Source organism: Propithecus coquereli, unplaced genomic scaffold (genome assembly GCF_000956105.1).
Source record: "Propithecus coquereli isolate 6110/MARCELLA unplaced genomic scaffold, Pcoq_1.0 Scaffold175, whole genome shotgun sequence".
Taxonomy (NCBI): domain Eukaryota; kingdom Metazoa; phylum Chordata; class Mammalia; order Primates; family Indriidae; genus Propithecus; species Propithecus coquereli.
Window position 1 is genome coordinate 1,068,733 of NW_012142190.1, and position 21,200 is coordinate 1,089,932.

The window sequence follows — 21,200 nt, forward strand, 5'->3', positions numbered from 1 at the left end:
GTGCTTATGTATTTCCAACTTATAAAAACCTGTTCATTAGGAATATTTATTGCTGATTGATTCTGTGCCAAGTTACTATGGGGACTACCAAAGAATTCTTAAAAGGCATGCCCTGCCTTGGGTAGTTTACCAATAATTGGTTTGGTTGTACTTCCGCCTCTTCCAGAGAAATTACAAGTGGGGTAGGCACCAATAACACATGCAGAGCAATTGGGCATTAACACAAGACTAGAGTATAATTAAGTGAAAGTTGTGTTGTGCTGACCATACCTGTTTCTGGAATTTAGGAGAAGTTAGGCTAGAACCGTAGGCAAGGTTTCTTGGAAAAAGTGGAACGTGAATTACATTTGGAGGTGGAATTTTATTAAACCGAAGAGGAGAAGGAATGTAATGCCAGCAAGGAGTCCATGAGGAAAGGCGTTTTAGTCCAGTTTGCTGCAGTGTGAGAGAGGAAATCTCATGGTAAACGCAGCAGGAAATCTGGCACGTAGGGACTGTGGGGACTTTTCCAGCCTGAAAGTTGTACCCCTGTTTTCTAACTTGACTTAATAAAAGTGGACTTTTGAGCAGAGATGCAGGCAGTGGAAAGACTCATCTACAGGTATTTTGAAAGGGACGGTATGACCCAGGAAGGCCGTCCAGTCACCCAGATAGATCCCAAAGGGTCCGTTCACCTGTGGGCTCAACGTGGCCCAGGACGAAGCCAGCAGCACTGTATGCACAGAAACTCCTTCCTCCTAACCTCCCTAAGGAACCTCCCTAAGTTAATCGTTGTTAGGATCGTTGAGTTATTAAGAGAAATAAACTAGATGTGCAAACTAGAAATGTCAGCTCACTCTTTAACAATAGGAAATATAATGACAAGCAAACGATAACAAGCCTGATAAACATGCTATTTCTTTTAAGAGTCAAAAGTCCAGCTTCATAACAAGCTTGGATGGGAATGGAATCTGAGCCAGTGAGTTGTTATTTAAGAATGCAGAGGCCTCAAAACCTGCTGGGTCCAGGTCCCATTGCCCCTACCACCTGAAACGCACTTGTCACTGGCCCTGGAGACTGCCTTTTCTAAGCTCCCTTTGCTGTCCAGCTCCCCTTGGAATGGACTTGTTCTTTCTCAAAATGCGTTGATAAATTCAGTCTGACACCAAGTCTTACTGGTTTAGGTACTTTCCCTCCCTTTCGGGGTTAATTTGCATAGCTCTACCCTAACCTTTTATTTGTTGATTATAATCTTAGAGGCTAGTCTTATTTACCTTTTCTCTAAATTCTTGGTAGGGGTGGGAGTTGGGAGAAGGCATCTCACTGTTCCTCCCGCGTATGCGTGGGCGCTCTGACAGTAATAAATTTGGGCAGATGATTAGAGGACGGTAGACTCCAGAAAGGTCAAGAAACTTCTTAAGTGATACATTTAATCCATTTAGGATTAAAAATCAGAGTACTGGCTAATATTCCTTTCTCCTGCACTTACTCTGAGATCTAGAATTTCCCAGCATTGCTTCTTTGAGTTAGCGTTCCTTCTCCTTGGCCCCATTAATCTCTGTCCTTTCCAATTGCTCATTAGTAATCCAGCTATGGTATAATATTCCCTTATTAACAACAGCCTTTCGGGAAATCTAGGTATTTTTTAACCAATAACTCTTCCCCACGAGCACAAGGGCAAAGGCTGAAATTATGCATTTTTAAATTTAGTCATTCTGATGTCTTTTAATACAAGGTATGACTTTGCTCATTTTTCATACACATAGACACTGAAATGTATTGAAGAGTATTAAATGTGAAGGATACTTTGTTTCTGACCAGCTATATTAAATTTCATTTCAGAAAAGCAGATCATTATACAAAAACGCAAAGGCCTTAGTGTTAATTCTATGTGAAAGAAATAATACTTATTGATTAACTCAAGACCTGGTATCAGTGCTGCCTTAAAGCTATAATAACTGAAATGAAAAACAAAAGGTCAGTCCACCTCTCAAGGGGTTTTTCCACAGAGCAATGTTATGAATCCAGCCAATTTTCATAATATTAATACTGAAATGAACGCAGCATTCACAAAAGGTGGCATGAAAACAATTCTGAGACATGTTCTGTTGCTGTCACCTTATGACTGATTCATTTTAAAATACAAAAGACAGTGTTTACTGTCTTTATTTTATTGAGTTTATTAAGACAAAGTTCTACAATGTGGATTTAAACCCTAACCTAAACTCATGGAGCCCTGGGTGAGAAGCAATATTGTTTTGGGGAAGAATGAAAAATTCTTTAACCTCTTTGCAATTTAGTGTGCATGTATGTCACATTTGGATTTTTTTAAATTCATAATAAAAAAGATCTGGATGTTGCCTGAAATACCAGAATTCCACAGATCTCTTATTTAACCCCCTGTGTGGTTCTTTTGTCTAGCTTGGGAAAATACGGCCCAGCTCACAGAGTTGGATTTTTCCGATCTGCACTGATTTCAGAGCAGGCTAAAAATATAGGAAAGATGAGTTGGGAGTCTTCGGGCTTATGCATATATTTTTTAGTTTGCATATATATGTCTCTTCTTTAACAAAAAGTTAGGCAGGGAAGAGGGAGCTAATAAAAATGCTCAGAACTACAGTAAACTTTATAAAATTGTCCTTAGTACCCCTTGTAGCCAACCAAGAATTCCTGCAGGTATATCACAGACCAGAGGTAGAAAGTTGAAGGGATGTGAGAAGGGCCCAAGGCAGGGAGGGGACAGAGGTTCTCAGGAAACCCCGGGAGATGACTTGTGTCACTGGTTCTCTTGGCCTTTGCCTGGGTGCTCTCTTCATATCCTCTTGCTCATTCATCTTCTGTTCTCAGATTAAATCTCCAGGACAGCCTTGCCCTGTTGAGTTAGATCACGTTGTTTTGTAATTGCTTTCCCATTCACTGACTCTCTGGGAAACAAGGCCCTTGAAGGCAGAAACGTCCTGCTGGCATGGTATCTGTCTGGCACATAGTAGGTACTCAGTAAGTATATGTAATTTTGCATTAGTTTCCTATTTCTGGATCAACTGGGGTGAACGCACCTCAGATTCACCCAGTATTCAGTTTTCACACTAAATAGGCTATTCCGTTGGTTTCTACTTTGAGGAGAGGCACAGCTAGCTGATGCCCAAGTGTAGAGTCACATGGGTGATGCTAACCAGGAGAAGCACGTTCACTTCCTATGACCACCAGGTTCGCACAGTAGCATCAACCATCTGAGCAGATAATTCCCACTGACCAAGCATGTTAAAATAACAGAGTGTGGCAGGATTGCTTGGGGCTTGGCCGCACATCCAGTTGCTTGAGGTTAATGGAACGATTAGTAGATTGTCTGCTTTGCCAGGCTTCTCTAGCTAGGAGAGGTGAAAGGCAGCACTCTTTTCACCCTGTGAGAAGCCTTAGCATTGGGAGGCATGTCTACAAAGATGCGTAAGCTTCACTGTAGCAGACTTGCAAGGGTATGTTTACGGCAAGAGGTGTAGGGGGTGAGTTGGCTGGTTCATGGGAATAACTCATCTTGCATTCCATCTGTGAATAAGATATATTTCCTGCTGAAGTGAATAGGGAACGCAGAGTGCAGAGGAGAGAGGTACATGGCCAAATACAAGAGGTAGCTAAGAAGATGCAGCTGCTGGCTCAGGGCTTGGATGAATGTTCCATGAGTGTCCAATTCCAGTTAAGCCTGTCATGGAGTAAACAGAAATTTTAGAGGAATGGCCTTCTTAAGGCTTTGCGATCTCTGGACTGTATCACCAGGATAGTTTGGATGGTTAATACTGAGTTCTATTTTTAGCCATCTTGAGTGAAAACAGGAGCTCATGCACTTGGCACCAGTTAGGAATTTTCCACTCATCCCCCGTTTAGAGAAGCACTGATCTAACCCTGGGCGGCCTTGCTCATATTTCAGTCATCCCGTGGTGTCATCACCTTGGACCTGGCTTAGGTTGGGGAATGAAGGGGAATGGTGATTTGATATCCTTTCAAAGGGAGTCCTCAGTGTTTGACAGAACCTAAGGGCCTTGCAAGACCATGCTGGACAGTTGAGCCATGATGGATAGAGGGATAACTTTTTGAGGCAAGGAGCCATGAGTCGAAGGTTCCTTTAAGTTCACCTCTTGCCTAAGGAACAGTGTTACTGCAATCGTAGCTGTTGACTCATTTCATTGCAGGCTAGCACTATGTCATTCTGGTTTGGCTTGCAGGAAGCAAAAAGTTACTTACTTGATGCAGAGAATTCATAAATCAGAAGAGTTGATATCATTTCAAAAACAAGCACTTAAGGAAGAAGGGCTGTTGCCAAACTGCCCAGGCTGGCCTCTGTGAGGCAGAGGTGAGCTTTGCCAGCATCTTTAGCAGGCATATATCCAGAGGCCTTCAGAAAGCATCCTTCTAGAGGTCATGGGGAAAACTAAATAGCTACCCTATCAGAAGTTACAGTCCATGCAGGTTATGCTAACATGGGTCCAAATGCTGGAAATGGATAATACCGACATGCAACCCACACATCAACACCAAGGACAGACACAGGTAGCTCAGGCTGTGGGGTGGGGTGTGAATGAAGCCAGGGAATTCTTTCATTGCAACAGAGTGGTCAGGAGCTGACTCTGCCTCTCGTCCAGTTAGACCTGAAAAGCTTTGTGGTAACAAGTGCTTGGATCCAACCTGAGGATCAGTGAGATTTGAACCTTGATGTTGCATCTATCTAAGCATGAGTAGGAGGGGAGATTCTTGGTGTGTTCATGTTTGATGAAGAGCGTGGATGATGGGTTGAAACCCCTGCCTCTGCCATTTCCTGGTGGGTTGTGCAGGGGCCGGGCACTTCACCAAAGACAACCAGTATCCTTCTCCATAAAGGGAAATAAAACCAAGTCCCAAGGCCCCCGGACAGTGTTTGGAGGAGTAAATGAGGTAAAAGGCTTACCTAACACTGTGTCTGGACCATAGAGAGGGTTTGGTAAAGGTCAGCATCAATAACCCTTAGTAATTAGTAAATAACACTTATCAAAACTTACCGGAGTTTAAATAATTAGCCAGAACATACCAGAGTTTAGTCCTTTTCCTTGGCATTTTAGCCATCAGGTTTGTTGCTTATGTTTGGCAGCCACTTGATAACTGTAGTTTGAAACTGGTTGGTTTTATAGCCTGAGCTTGTAAAAGGGTGGGGCTGGGGTGGGCGGGGCCATCTTCATTCTCTCTTACCTCCTTCCATGGCCCCTGTGTCCCCAGATGGAGAGGGTACAAGGTCTCTAATCTCAGTTCTGTTTCCTTCCTACTTCTCTGTCCATCTCTACCCCCACCCCCTCCCTTTCTTTTCTTGCTTCTTTTCTTTTATTCTCTCACTTTGTTCCCCTCAATCTTATCTGTGTTTCTCCTAAAGCAACAGATGGGTGGGGAGGGCCTGGCCACAGGGCAAAGTGATTCTCATCTGAAGGTCTTCATCAGCAATCTCCTCCCTGGTCAGCCCTGTCCCCAGCAAGCCTGTCCCCCTCAAGAGGCTCCCAGCCACCCCTTCCCCAAATGCCTGATTCTCCTGTGGCTGGAAAGCGCAGACTGATTTATTACGATATGGGAGAACCCTAGGGCTTGACACTGTTGATATCCAATAGGGACCACTACTGGGGGCTGAAAACGCTGGCTTTGGGTTAGAAACTAGAGTTAGTTTGTTATTTTTGTGACGTTCTGGTTGTTCACTGCCTGGTCTGGTCTAAGTCTTTGCAACTCTCATCGCTCTGAGAGTGAGCACTGTAGTAATGCTATTTCTGGACTGATAAGACTAGTATTTCAATACTGTGGCTGTGTTTAGGAATCAGAGGATATGAGTGTTCAGAATTATTCCTGTTAATGGAAACAAGTTAGTTTTTCTGCTAGTTTAAGATTATTTCAAGGTAAATACTGAAATTAACCCTCTTCAAAATAACAAATTTTTTTAACATATAGTAACAAGTTCATTGCCAGCTGGCCATATTGTGCTGTTGTTAAAACAAGCATACGATCCCTGTGATCTGTCTGTTTAGGACACTTTCCCTGTTCTGGGTTTCCCGGTCTTTGAACCGAATCAAAACTTAGAATAAAATCAGGGCAGACCAGGAAGGTGCTTAAAAAAATAGAGCATAAGACTCACATGGAAATTCTAAACATATTTAGATAATTAATATGGAAAAGCACCTAAATTAGATAATTAATATGGAAAAGCTACTAAATTAGGTAGTTTATATGTAGGATGTTATCTAGTTGCAAATGAAATAAAAGGAAACAACAGAACTATAACAACTAACATTTGTATGAGCTTGCTAAGAGCTGGACACTATTCTAACTACATCACATATATTAATTTATTTAACCCTCATGATAACCTTGTGCAGTGGGCATGACATCGAGGTAACATCATTTCATGATTGAAAAAATATACACTCTCAAGTGTAATTGCTAGCCTTGAAATTCAAGGAAAGCAAGGATGCTATGGGCTAGGAAGGAGAGAGCTTCATGGATGAGATGGGGAGGGGCTTGGTCTGGGTCTATCTTAGTCTGGTCAAGCTGCCATCACAAAATACCATAAATTGGGTAGCTTATAAACAACAGAACTTATTTCTCACATTTCTGGAGGTTGGGATGTCCAAGATCTAGGCTCCAAAAGATTCAGTGTCTGGTGAGGGCCATTTTTTCATACACGTCGCCTTCTGGCTGCACCCAAACATGGCAGAAGGGACCAGGCAGCTCTCTGGGATCCCTTTTATAACACACCAATCTCATTCATGAGGGCTCATGACCTAATCACCTCCCAAAGTCTTCATCTTCTAATATTATCACCTTGGGGGGTTAGGATTTCAACATATGAATTTGGGGGGAACACAAACATTCAGACCATAGCAGGATCCACTGTCTCTCAAATGATGGATCTATTGCGTCATTTTCTTAAGAGAACCATTGGCTAATAATAGTTGATGCCTGTGACTACAGTAGCTCTCTGTTTATTATTAAAATAGAGTTTTATTTGTGGCATTATGAATATTATGGCATTGCTTAGCAAACGCCTTTTGAATAACCTGGGATCCTCCTATAAACCCAAAGTAGCACACTTGTTGCCCACAACTAAATGCAGCAGATTCAGGAACAAGATTGTGAGAACTGCCTAGCACCGGGTCTTCAGAGGCACTGAAACCAAAGGTGAAGGTGGTTAACAAAGAAAGAACATTCAACAAGGCCCAGGCGATATTCATGCTAGGTGTTTGGTCCACTTTTTAGCCAAAATTCCCTCTGGAAATGTTTGCTTTGAAATAGCTTCTACAGAATGACAGACTTTCTTTCAAGGCCTGTACTTTTGGTATCTGTCAATTGAAGAGAATTTTTATAGCATATCTTTCCTAGTTATTATTAGTAATAAAATTATAATAAACTGTTTATGGTGACTCAACAACCCAGACTAAAAAGTCAGCATATCTTTAACTACTTCTCTACTTTATGTCACAGAACGCATTGGGTTTGAAAACAATTTAGCAGTCACTTATTTTAGTTGCACATGGCATTTTTTGCACTACGTGATACTTCAAGTGTGATATTTCCTCTTTTTCCTTCTGTTGATGCTGATAGCAGAACAAAAAACCTGGAAACCTTAAGTATTATTGTTGGTCTCATTACAAAGAGAAATGTTTCATGTTAAGTCTTCTGCTCTGATCTTTGTTATCCATTAGGCAGCTGACCGTGTATGGACAAAGGGTAAGTTGAAGGAACAGTTGGTAAAGCAAGCGTTTGCCCCTCAGAGAAATATAGCACAGACTTTTTTATGGTCAAAAGTCTCATAATAGTGATAATAATTAACAGGTTATAATAATATGTGACAGTAGATTAATGTGGGGGACATAAACATGCAAAAAATCATTGCAAGATGTGTGTGATCTAGAGAAAAGCACAACCCTGGGTATTATGACTATTATCTCGCAAGCTGTGCCATTTGAATGTGATACAAATGAATGAGTCAGACTTGGCTTTGTAAGTTTTATATGCTTATATAATGAGAAAATTATCTCCTTAAGGGCTGGACTTATAAATATTTGCTTAATATGATTCATTAATTAAACATGTGAAAGTGCTTATCTAGCATAAAACTAGGGGACTGTCGGTATTCGTTTTGTTTTTTCAGAATGAAAGTGCCCTTGTGAAAGAAAAAGAGCTGTCAATCGAACTTGCAAACATCAGGGATGAAGTTGGTAAGTAGGGCATTGAAAACAAGGAGCATAAAGAATGTCTTTTCCTGATTCCTGTGAATGTGTAACAAAAGCAATTATGTCTCCTGAACTAAGCCAGAGCCAACCTGCCTGGATGAATGAAGCATCCAACCCAGCACAGCAGTAGGCTACAGTGGCCTTGGCAGGGAGCCGTGATCTTTACGTCTCTGTTGTTATAAAGATAGCTTCGTAACAGTGCACGGGGGAACTCATCAGGCCTTGACTCTGCTATTCGCAGATGGCAGCACATACATCAGTCTTCATCCAGCTAAGCCCCCTCCTGTAAAAGGAGGTGCTGTCTGTAAGATGCAGATGTTCATGGTTTCCTACCACCGTATATCCTGCCCTCAAACACTCAGTGATCTAGAACAAGGTCAAAAACCACAAATCTGGTCAGATTAAAAAGATGAGAGCTCCTGTTGAAATTCCTAGTGGCTGACGAGACGTTCTAGTTCAGTCTGAACCGAAGAGACCTTACAAATAAGGGATGATCTCCAGCCCTTCGGGATGTGATAAGAGATCGGCTTTCACTCTAGGCCAACATGGTGTTTGCCATGTTCTCACTTCTCAATCCTGTTTTCTCTCTGGACCGTCTGTTGCTCTGTTTCCCAGCAAAGGTGAAATAAACATGGCCTGCTCCCACCGGCCTGCTAATCCTCTCTTGGCCAGTGAGCATTTCTCCTCTGTCTAGTGTGGTCCTGGGAGCAGCCCACCACGTGCAGGGGTGGCTTGCTCCATGAGCGAAGGGACTTGAACAATCGCCCCCACCATTCTCGGCAGGTGGCCAGCCACGCAGACAGGTGGAAGGCCAGACTTCCTCGGGCCCACAGACCCTCAGGTCAGGTGTGCCACGGTCAGGCTAGTAAGTTCCAAGCGGAGCTTTTCCCCAGTCTTTTTTCTCCTATATCCCTTTTTAAAAAATATCTTTTCCCCTCCCCTGTGAGGTTTATGACTCCTTTAGTCATTGAAATAGGTCAGCAGTGGTCTCTTCTCCCCTCTAAGGAGAGTGGGCCCTGTGGGTGAGCGACAGATAACGGGGCCCCGTCCCAGCCTCACCTGTGTGTGATCCAGAGCAGCAGGATCTCCCACGGCCATTGGGGCATCTACACCCGGCCACCCCCGCGGACAAGTCCAGGGGATTAACTCGGGTGTAGGCTTCCCCGAGTGGGGCCGGCCAGGAAAGGCAGACGGTGAGGAGGGGTCCTGGGAACCCAGGCCGTGAGAGCAGGGTCTGAGCCCACAGAAAGGAAGAGCAGCGCCAACCCGGAGGGGTGGGGGAGTCAGCCCCTCGCCCCTCACACCCCTGTGGAAAAGGCTCATCGTTTTTGTTGTTGTTTTCATGGAGATTGAGTCTTATTTCTCCAAGTTACCACCATCCCTTCCAACCTGCTGTTTGTTGGGTATCACCCCAAATGGCATTCTCAGAGACGGCCCTGGGGATGACCCCATTGCCACGGTTCCCGGGACTGAAGCCTCTGTCCCCACCTGAGTTCCTTCACCAGTGTGGCCACCCTCAGGGGCCAGCTCCCCACGCTTGTCCTCAAAGACTTGCACTGAGAGCAACCCCCACTTTTTCCTGAAGGGAAGCCCCGGGCACACTTGCCGATGCTGACCCTGCCCGGTGCGGGGCACTGTTCCCGTTCCTCTCTGAGGAGGCCTTGCCACCCATCGGCCACTGGAGCCGTTGGTTCCCCATGTGAGCTGTCCTCCTGTGTGTGTGCACGCTGTATACACACACATACACAGGCACACACACGGGCACACACACAGGCTCACACACACACAATGAAGGAGTCCTCATTGATGACTCCCCGAGGTGTCTTCGGAAGGACATTCCTCCCCCTTCTCTACTGATAGAGACTATCTTTTCAAAAAGGAGTTCCTCCTTCCTCAGCTGATTAACCGCAAAGCCCCACCTTCTCCAGCCCACCCTCCGGGAATCTGCTCTCCATTTGATGCGATCCGAGGCCTTTCCTTCCCAGGGAAGCTAAAAAAGAACAGGTTGGTCTGTGCTGACCTCCAGGTCAATTTCCAGGCAACATGGGGGCGGGGACGGCTGTGAGTCCTGGTTCCCTTCTGGAATCACACCCCTCCACCTTGTAAAGGTAGAGACCTCCGGGATGCCCCCCGTGGCTGTGTGAGCAGCTCGGAGACATAGGGTAGAGGTTCCAAAACTCTCCATTCACAGTGACCCCATTGTCTCAGTTTTCTTTCACAGTCTCAAGGCCAAATAAATTCCTCACAGCAATATTTATTAAGTAGGTAGGTCTGAGAAATTTAAGTTTGTATGTCCTAACAACTGAGTGGCCATTCGAAAAACCAACATAAGTTGAAAGAAAAAGAATAGTATTTTTGTTTCATTCCTATGGAACCATGATTACTTGCTAATGGTGGTGTGGACCCGTTGGGCCCTGCATAACTCCTCCAACCTTGAAATCAGACTGGATAATGCCACCCTCACATCTGGTTTCACATTGATTTTCACTCCATACTTTTTATCACAGCAACAGCCAAAACCTCAGCTTCCCCAAAGATATCATCAAAAGGAATAAAGCATGAGCTAACACTGAGCTAGTGTAAAACTGTGAACTCTAACAAACTAGGAGTCCACGTGGTGTCCAGAGATCCAACATTGATGAGTGTCCCTCGGAATTATAAAATCCTGCAGTGGCCCTGGGAGTTTGCTGCAGTGGCTCAGGGTGCCTGGGCACACAGTTTGGGAACCACAGGCTTAGGGACATTTCCCTGCTCTTGGTGGCTGACAGATGTGAGCATGAGGATGCATGGGTCTTCAGGGACTCAGGAACCCAAAGTTGCTCATGAGTAATGGTTCATCCACAAAAGTATACAGTATTACCCCATGCGATTTATACTTCCTGCTATCTTTTCTTCCTCTTTTACCAAGATATGTTGGTCTTAATTTAGGAAGTGATAGAAAAGCATTGAATTAACATATTTTCTCCACATTTTTAATTTGAGGGATATCAAATCTATAGCTCTGAATATTATAAGCCGATCTCTGAGAATATTTCTCCATGAAATGGATGAGTTTTTAGGTGGTTCCGAGCTTGGGCTTTAGGTTCAGGTAGGGTGAGCTGGTTGACATCTCTGTCCCTCTGGTTCCCCTTCACAAAATGGAAAGTCACGGAAGACAATGCGGATGAAGCATGAGGTAAAGGTGACTCTATTAGGTGTGCAGCACCTTGAATCTAAAGACAGATGACAAAATTTTCCACTCTAGGGGGAACTCCTCCCCAGAGAGATGTCTGCACCCCTGTGGGCAAGCTTTGGATCTGGAGACCCTGTGCATCCTGGTGTAGCTGGGTTGGGTGTGCCAAGTCCAATGCCACTTCCCTCTGTGCTTTCCTGAAATTCCTCAATGCAGCAAGCACTACAGTAGGGACCACATTGGGTTTTTGGTTTAAGTCTTCTTCGATTTCTGTGTTAGTGCTAAGAATAGAACAAGAATTGTCTGCCAAATGAAAAAGCTACCGGAGGGAGAGCAGAGGGGCAGCACCACAGCCTGGCCAGCCTTTGTCCCCTGTGAGCACATTAGCGGCAAGTACCCAATCCGTGGTGGAGATTGCATTTGTGAGAGAAGAAAGATGAGGGGTTGTGGGGATCAACTGTCAACTCTAAAGCCTTTAACTTCTGAAGTCTGCTCTCTAACACACCCGCAGTGCATTCCCCTGAAGGAAGAGGAGAATTAAGTACACAAGTCCGACTTATGAGCAGTCCATGGAGAGAGAGTGTGTGGCCAGTTCTATGGCATCACTACCAGCCCTGTCCTTATTCAGACTTCTCATCAGCTGCATCTGATGGGAGCTGGAGGTGGGAGTGTGGGGACACATGGGGGACATGGAATTTCTAAAGGCTGTGAGTTCAGACATGGAGGAAGGGAAGAAGGTGCAAAACGTCAGAATAGTTCAGGCCCCTTTATTGCAGGTAAATTATTTATGTATTGGCTGGCCTCTCCCCAAATCTAAAAATTGCTGCTTAAACTTTTTCATTAAACTACTGCCTTAAATTCTACCAATATCTGCTAATAAGTACTCATCAGTAGTTCACACTTTTGGGGTGAATAAATGCTATCTGAAACTTTTAGCATTCAGTCGGGGTTCTCAGCCCTGGTGCATGTTAGAACCACCTGCAGTGTTACCGTAGGCAACAGAATTGAAATATTTGAGGGTGAGACCAGGCATTTTTTAAAAAGTGAATGTGTTTGTTAAGTACAGTGACGTTTGAGGGCCAATGAACTACGCTAAAGGAGCGGGGGCTTTGATTTGGGTCAGGGACGGGATGAGGGCGGTAGGTAATTTGAGGTAGACATGGGCGGGCAAGGTCGCATAGGTGAGGGCTCCGAGCAGCAAGACGGGCCAAGGGAGAGAGGCACAGACAGATGCTGGGGACAGGGCTCAGAAAAGGAAGATGCAAAAGACAAACTCCACCTGCTGGGAGATGACACAGGGGGCTGGCCTGGCTGCTGGAAACTGGGAGAGGAAAATCCCTTCTCCTTCCCCCTCCTCCCATCAGGCTGGGCGGTCAGTCTTCTGAGGCGGCTACCTTCCGGGTTGGCTGGGCTTTCGGGAGCTGACCACAGAACGTAACCCCTTGGTGCGTTTGCTGACACTTCACATTTACAGTGCCTTCCCATTTGTGGCATCTCTGGTGGAACCACGACAGAATCTTCTAGAAAGTGTATGGATTGAATAGTACCCTTTACCAGAGACTTTGATAAGTGTCATCTCACACCGACTGAGAATCCCTGGTAGTTTTTAAGTAGGAGTTTCCTGGCATTTGATTTACAAGTAAATTTTGCAAACATGGCCTAGTGAGTGCTGTTTTCCGACACCAGATGTGTGGGGGATGTTTCCACCCCAGCAGCCAACTCGTCCACACTAGCAGAGTGTCTATGATTCAATTCACCAATTCACTACCCAGAGTTATGCAGACTCCGTAAGTTCAGGGCTCTGTCCCACAAGGCTACCCCCACTTCAGACACCAGTCGTAAATCCCAGGGGCCAGCCATAGCTCTGACCACTGGCTGTTAACTCAGGGGTTCCCACTAGCCCCTCCTCCTCAGCTTTGCAAGGTCTATGGGGACTCAGAGGGAACAGAGCTTCCATCCGTCTCTGGGGCACCACCTTCCCAGCACCTTGGTGTATTCACCAACCAGGAAGCTCTACATCTTGCTGTTCAAGAGTTTTTACAACCTATCCCCAGCCTCCCCTCCTCTCACTGGAAGTCAGTCGGGGATGGGCTGGGGGCTGAAAGTTCCAACCCTCTAAGCACTTAGTCTTTCTGGTCACCAGCCCCATCCCGAGGCCAAGTAGTGACCGCCCCCTCCAAGTCACCATCAGCGTAAACCCAGGTGTGATTGAGAGGGGCTCTTTAGAAAGAACAAGTGATACTCCCGTCACTCAGGAAATTCCAAGAGTTTTAGAGGGACAAAGACTGAATATATTATTACCCCACACCTAGACTAGGTGCTGCAGTTATGGAGGTTCTGAGCACCTTGAATGTAGCAGATGCGTAGCATTTTAGAGCCCGTGCAGATCTGAGAGACCGTAGCCTAGCCATTGCATTTTAGGGGTCGGTCAACAGACTAGTTCAAAGGTCTTGGCTAAAGCTGGGACATCTGCAAAAAGCACCATGAAGAAAAACTTAATTCTCCTTAATCTGAGTCCGTTCATTTATTCAACAGGTATTTACTGAGCACCTACTTTTTGCCAGGCCTAGGCTGGGCAGGGTCACCATGGATGGTGGAGCAGGTTATACCCTGTAGTGGGGCACCCCTCTGAGTGGGGACCGAAATGCATCCACTTTGGAGCCACTCACCAAGCCCTGTGCCCTGGCATGGGGCTGCTGCCACTCAGAGGAAGGGGTACTTTTTTCCTAAATTGCACAAAGACTAGCTTGGCCTGGTGCGGACTCTGTGATGTGTAAGACTCAGCTTATCTCAAGGAGTTCACAGTCAAAGGTTCCTTGGAAGAGGTGCGATCTGTGATGGGCCTTGTATGCTGATGAGGATGTAGGTAGAGGCATGTGGGCAGGGACAGAGAGACAGTCATCCAGCGCCTACTAAGGCCTGCTGCCCCCAGGGAAGCTGCCCTGGACCAGGCACTGCCCATTCTGCACACCTAAGGAAAGAAAGACTGTTCCCCCATTCCTCTTTCCATGCATCAAACAAAGTCTTCACACTTGTCGTTTCATAGCCATAAAATATTCTATAGTGATGGTGAATCAGAAAAAGCTCCTCTCCTTTGAGCATTGGGACTTTTACCATTTTTTGCAATTATGCAATGAGTGTAGTGTTTGCAAATTACTTTTCTCCTCTTGCGTTATTTTCTTGGGAATATATTCTTCAAAGCACAGACCAATAACTTTGATAGGATTTCACATTTGTTCCAAATTTATCTGTATGTGAAATGTCCTTAATATTTATTCTGTAAATCGAGATGTAAGATTATTGTGGATTTAACCTCGGTGTTGCCAGGGTTGCCTTATAAAGAGGAAATTAAATCTCTCTTTCTGCCTCTCATACACACCCACACCCCTGAGAAGAGACACATAATATCCGATTATATGTATCAGGGTGTCATTTGGAATGGAGCCTTTTGTGGTCCAAGAGTAGAGTCCCTATAGGGTGGCTGAATCTGCCCTTATCTGTGTTACCTCAGACAGGTTGAGCATCCCCAATCTGAAAATCCAGAACCCGAAATACTCCAAAATTCGAAACTGTTTGAGTGCCCACGTGATGCTCAAAGGGGATGCTCCTTGGAGTATTTCAGATTTTAGATTTTTGGATTAGGGATGCTCAGCCCAGTAAGTATAACGCAAATATTCCAAAATCTGAAACAATCTGAAATCTGAAACACTTCTGGTCCCAAGCATTTCGGATAAAGGCTACTTAACCCTCAGAGACAGGGTTTTCTTTCAAAAACAAAGTCAGATCAAGTTAGAATTTTAGAAGTTTATTGTGTGTACATACGAAAGAATAGTCATGAACTGGGAAACCTCAAACCAAAAAATGGCACAAAGTCTCACTTGCTTGTAATGGCCAGCAAGTTGCAGCACATTAATAGAGCATAGAGGAGGAAGTATTTTTTCTCTTTCATGGTTGGTTGTCACCTATTCTTTTTTTAAGGCAGAAAGAGCTGATTAAGCTGATTTGTCCTAGCTGATTGGTTTAATTTCATTGACTCACGCTGATAAGGACAAAATGCTTATGTGTGTGTTTTGTTCAGGGTTAGGGTTAGCTGTTTGGGGAAATCAGGGTGGACTTAAGTTTTGGTTATGTGGCTACAGGCAGTTAGCCTTGGAGCGTCTAAGCTGTGGCCTCCACTTTTACTTATTTTTTTAACACTGGTCATCCTCCTAAGAGCTTCTCCTCCTTAAGTTGTCCTCCAGGGGAGATGGCTCTTGCCTTGTCTTTGGAGTTGTCCGTAATTGGGTCTGTCCTTGGAAAAGGCTTCCCAAGGTATGGTGGTTGTGGGGATGAAAGGGCATTTTAGATTCCCAGGAAACCCGAATCCAGTACCACATCCAGGGAAGGGGGAGCAAAGATGCTAGAAACAGATTTAATATTTGATTTGATTTTTTAAATCACATTTAAAAATTTTTCTAGAAAATGTAGTTTTGAAAATATGACCCTGGAGTGCCATGCTCCAAAGTTAGACATTGAATATTGAATATTTGAAAGGTCACTCTTACATTTGCAAGCACTGAAATGGATTTATAAGACGTTCTTCCTAGAAGCACATTAGTTCCTTTGGAGACCGTATGCCTCAAGTTTTGTTTACTGCTGTCAGGCGGATGTTCACAGTTCCTCTCTCTAGCAAAGCTGAGAGAGAGAGGATGACGTCAGGTCTTATCATTACTGCCTTGTTAGAAAACCTGAATCTTAAAAATCAACATGAATTAGATAAACTCCCCCAGACAGAAAACATGCAATGCAGCAGCTAGGTACAGCAGAGCCTTCTGGCCGGCACTCCTAGTTCTAGGCCCTGGTGCGCTACCAGCCAGACTGGAATTTCTGTTTGAAATGTACATGCAGACTGGAGTGGGATGGAAGCTGAGCCCACTGCAAACCTCCCACCAGGTCTTTCCTGGGGCTACTCAGAGCCAGAGCCATGACTATCTGAATGTTGTGTGAAATTGGCTCTTATCTCTGAAGTTCTCAATCTCCCCCTCCTCTCCTCTGGCCTTATTCACCTGCCACTGCCCACCCCCATCCCCAGTGCTGCCCATTGCTTAGGTGACCTTCTCTCAGCCCCCTCCTCTCTCGAGCTCCTTACAGCCTCTGTTCTAGCTGTGTCCCCCCAAGCCAGGCCCACAGGTTTTTATCTTCCTGCCAGCTTCAGACTTAAAAAGAATTTTGCTTTTCTTATCTGTACTGAATACTTTTAAATAAAACACCAAAGATGAAATACAGATTCAAAACAGACAGCTGTATTTAACAAAGCAATCTTTCTAGCAAAGTTTCTCAAGTATTACACAGAAATCTAGATGGTTAAATCCACATTTTGATTAACGTCAGCTTATTGAAATACAGCAAAAAAAAAACTTGATTTTTTTTCTATAATATAAAGAGATATTAAAGAATTTTAAGAGCTTTGATATAAATGTATGGTAGAAATCTAAGTTTGTGGCAGTCAACACTGAATTACTAATTAAGTTACTAACTAGCCTGCATTTTTCAATTTTCTCTCGTTTATAACTAGCAACCCACACATGCACACACATCCGGTGGAAGTTATTTGTGAGATGATTTTACCTTTCACGGTTATGCATAAAAATTATCTTCTGGTTTTATGATCATAATCCCTTGTATTTACAAAGTGTTTAGTACCTACCAAGCTCTGCTTCATGACATGTTTTAATTATTCAAACAACGCAATACAGTAAGTGTTGGTGTCTTTATTTTGTAGATAAGGAAACTGAGGGTGAGAAAGCTTAAGTGATTTCCTAAGAGCATACAACTGTGTGGGAGAGAGTTGGGTCTTCAGTTCTTCCCACGTATAGTCAACCACAGCATTCCTACCTCGACCACCAAATAGGCTTTCTTCCAGTTTTTAATTTGGTAAATTGAAAAATCAGATAAGCAAAATAAAATGGTTTTCTCCTAATTCTATATGACTTCCATACAAAACCGAACGGATGCTAGTATGAATCTGTCCAAACTTGGATTTTAACACCATGCGATGTTAATGGATCCTAGACTATATCCATTAGGCTTGGGTTCAGACATGAGTAACACAATCCCAAAACAAGGCAGCTTTTCCTTTCTGTCTTACATAGTGTCAGGAGGTGAGCACAGAGAGACGGCTGTGGCTCAGCTCCCCTGTCCTCTGGAAACTCAGGCTCTTTACAGCTCTCTGTCCTACTCCCCACCTCCCACAACAGAGGAACATGAGGCCTCCTCCTCATGGTCCCATGTGGCCATTGGTGCTACAGTCATCACATCTGTATTCCAGGTAGCAGGCTGGAGGAAGAAATGAACAAGGCGGCAGAGAGAGTGGGCCAGCTCTCTTTAGGGGAATGTTTCTAGGAGCTGCACTTAATTTTACATCTCATTGGCCCAAACTAAGTCACAAGGCAAATTTAGCCACAGGGGAGATTGGGAAATGTGCTTTTTGTTCTTGGTTACCTTGCCCAGGTGTTATTTTATTACTGTGGAAGAAGGGGAGAATTTGTACTGGCAGCCCACGCAATAGGGCCTCAATTGCCTCGACAATAAGATGGGGATAATATCCTATCACACAAGGTGGGTGAAAGCAGAGGACCTGCCAGAATGTTTAGAGGAATAGTGGGGGTTCAGTATGTGTTAATTCCTTTAAATATCAGATTAGATTCTGCTGTCTTGCTCCCTCTTCAAGCTTTAAAAAACCTGAGTCAAAATGCAGAAACCGAGAATGCAACTTAGAAAAAATAACCAACCTTGGAATCACAAAAAGAATGCACATTTTCTGATTTGTAAAAATATCTCTTCTAAGCACACCAATGAAAAGCCAGAGTTTGTCAGATTGGACAAAAAAGCAAGACTCAGCTATGTACTGCCTAAAACAAACCCACTTTAAATATAAAGGAATAAATAAGTTAAAATTAAAAGGACTATAACAGAATTAGTCTATAAATGAATAACATGATAATATCTGAAAAAACTCCAAACATTTGGAAATTAAACAACATACTTCTAAATAAAACATGGATCAAATAAGGAACCCACAGGATAGATTAGGAAATATGTTGAACTGAATAAAAACACAACATATCAAAAATCTGTGGGATGCAAAATTCCCTCTGATAGGCAGAGTTGAATATTCTCAATTTACCCAACAAAATTTGGGGGGGGAGGCACCCAAAATATGTACCGAGCATTTTCCTAGGTGATATGAGGGTGAGGTGAGGAGTGTTATCTGAAAGGTTTTGATTTAGTAGGCTTAGTCTACTGTCAGAAATTGGAGTGTAACAATATAGCTTCAGATATACCAATTTCCTTGCAAAACAGAACACCCAGCATGGCTAAGTCTAGGAATCACCTGCCCCTCTTGTAGGGAAGTAATAACAGTTCTGAGCTGGGAAGAATTTAAACCAGTGATGTCAACTACCAAGATTAGATTTTATTCCAGTAAATATAATTTTCTAAAGTCATTTTAGTTTCTATTCCAAACAGGTGCTAACCCATGCACAGTTAATATTAAAACTGCAGACTCCCTTAAATGTACCAGAGATTGGGTTTGGTTGCCATGGAAAATACATTATCAGCCTCAATTTCACAAAACTATTACACTTTCTCTGAGATAATCATTTATTCCAGTTGGCAGCAACACATTTTTTGATTTTTATAAAATTCTTTTATACCTGTATACATAATGCTTTTTAATTATTTTATGTGGGTGTGTTTGTTTTGTAATCCTTTAAAATATTTACCCTTTATGAATAGCAATAATTTTTTCTGATATATGTTAATATTACTAGTTTAAAATCTACAGTTTAATCTTTAACTAACCTGAATTGTCTGGCTAGAATAGCTCAGATAGGGCTGCCCCTAAACCACCTTGGGGACAAGCAGCTTCTCAAAATGCATAGTCAGCTGCCCCCATGATTTTGGACTCCATAAATCTAATATTTATATAGTGGTGGATAGTTTACAAAGCTCTTTCACATATATTATTTCATTTGATCCTGACAACAACAGCAGGAGATAGGTAAGGTGGATTATTTTAACAGTAAATAAATCGTGGCTGTAGAGAGTAGAAGCAAACCCCAAATTTCATACCTATTAAGAATAACAGAGCTGTGTTCTTATCTCTTGCCACAGTAACCATACCAAGCTGGCTTCATGTCCTAAGATCTAAATTGGTGTCTGGAGGAAGATAATAAATGGCAAGGAAAATATATGACGTGTTGTAGATTTAACCAGAAAATCGCTGAAGAGCATTTTGTGAGACGTTTGTTGTGAATTACAGACACTCACATACAGATTATGCAGATAGAATCGCCGCTCACGTGCGTTTCTCAGGCACACGGATCTCCTCTTATTTTTCTGTGTATCTTGAGTCTCCAGCCCAGGGCACAACGCAATGAATGTGGACCATACAACCGCTTCATATTATAAACTTGACTGAACCCAGGAGATGCACTGTGCCAGGAGGGGAAAGGGCTGTGACAGGGCTCTGACATCCTGGAACGCCTACCTGTGTGTTGCAGAGACAGACATGAGCAGGTCGCTAAGGTCCAGTGTAGTGAGTGAGGTGATAGTGGTCTGAGAGTTCAGAGGAGGGCTTGTAACCCAGTCAGCGGTCCAGAAAAGGCCATAGGGCGAAAAGAGATGAGCTTTAAGGAAATGTAGGAGTCAGTGAACATATGATTCTTCCATACACTTGATCAGTTACAGAGGCAGCATGAATGACACCATTGACTTAATCTCTCTATTGGGAAACAGGAAAAACAATGAAGACAGTTATGTTTTCTACATGGCTGTCCTTAAGCAAAAGGAGTATGGCAAATGAGTTTGTTTATAAAACTCTAAATATTACTTGCATTAAATATCAGGGCTAGTGTTTGGGACATGAGACTCAAATCATTCTCTTTTTGGCAGACTTTTTAACGTTTTATTTTTCTGTCATGTCCAATGCCATTATGAATTAGTTTGTTTCATTCAGTCAAAGAAGCACAGATACCACCAAGGCCATAGTCAGATATTCAAGGTATATCTGTCTTTTTGCTTAATTTGGCAGTTTATTTGAAAAATATATAATTTGCAGTATATGCTTATGTAATATTCAGGTCACTCTTTTGATAAAAATTGTAGTTTTTCAGCCAAATGGCAGGTCTTTGGGAAGTGAATTTTGTTGAGGAAGATAATAACTAGACCAATTCTGCCTTGCAAGTAACCATGTAGACTTAACTAGGTTTCAGTAATGATGAATCTGATCAAGATCTCAGGGTTGTTCAACACAGCTGGTGTTTTAAATTTTTAAAATTTTTTCAAACGCAAATTTCTTACTTTATTTCTTTAACAATGAAACAGTAATAAGACAATAATTTAGTTGTAACAAATCTAATTAAGAGGCACTGTGTCAGCTCAAATTAGTTATCTCCTTTAAACAAGAAAAAACTACCATTAGTCCAGTGGTTCTCAATCCTGTCTGCACATGAAAGGAATGGAGAGAAAGGGGACTGGTGCTTAAAAAAATAGCTACATCCAAGGCCCACCTCACAGTTGGGCGGTTAAATGACACTCTCTCAAGAGTGGGGCCCGGGCAAAGATTTGTGAAGTGCTATCAGTGTTGAGAGCTACAGGTCTAAAGGAATAGCAATACAAACTATGCCTTCAAAGCAGTGCAAAACCAAGAAACTGATCATATGATAAATTTCTTTCCTCCTTTACTGGGAAAAGGGGGAGGAGGCAGGCACTGACCCATTTCTCATTGTTCTTTATCCATTTTCCGTTGCCCATAGTAGAGCTTCACAAACATC

At 43.3% G+C, this 21,200-nt stretch overlaps 1 protein-coding gene across 2 annotated transcripts in view; it reads left to right on the forward strand.

Annotated features, from left to right (window-relative positions):
• The window catches only part of MTUS2 (microtubule associated tumor suppressor candidate 2), a 369,464-nt gene that overhangs the window by 303,661 nt on the left and 44,603 nt on the right, over positions 1-21,200 (forward strand). For both annotated transcript variants that reach the window (XM_012642132.1, XM_012642134.1), the window contains one exon: positions 8,132-8,198. In XM_012642132.1, coding sequence (XP_012497586.1) covers positions 8,132-8,198 — 67 coding nt within the window. The remainder of the gene's footprint in view (positions 1-8,131; positions 8,199-21,200) is intronic.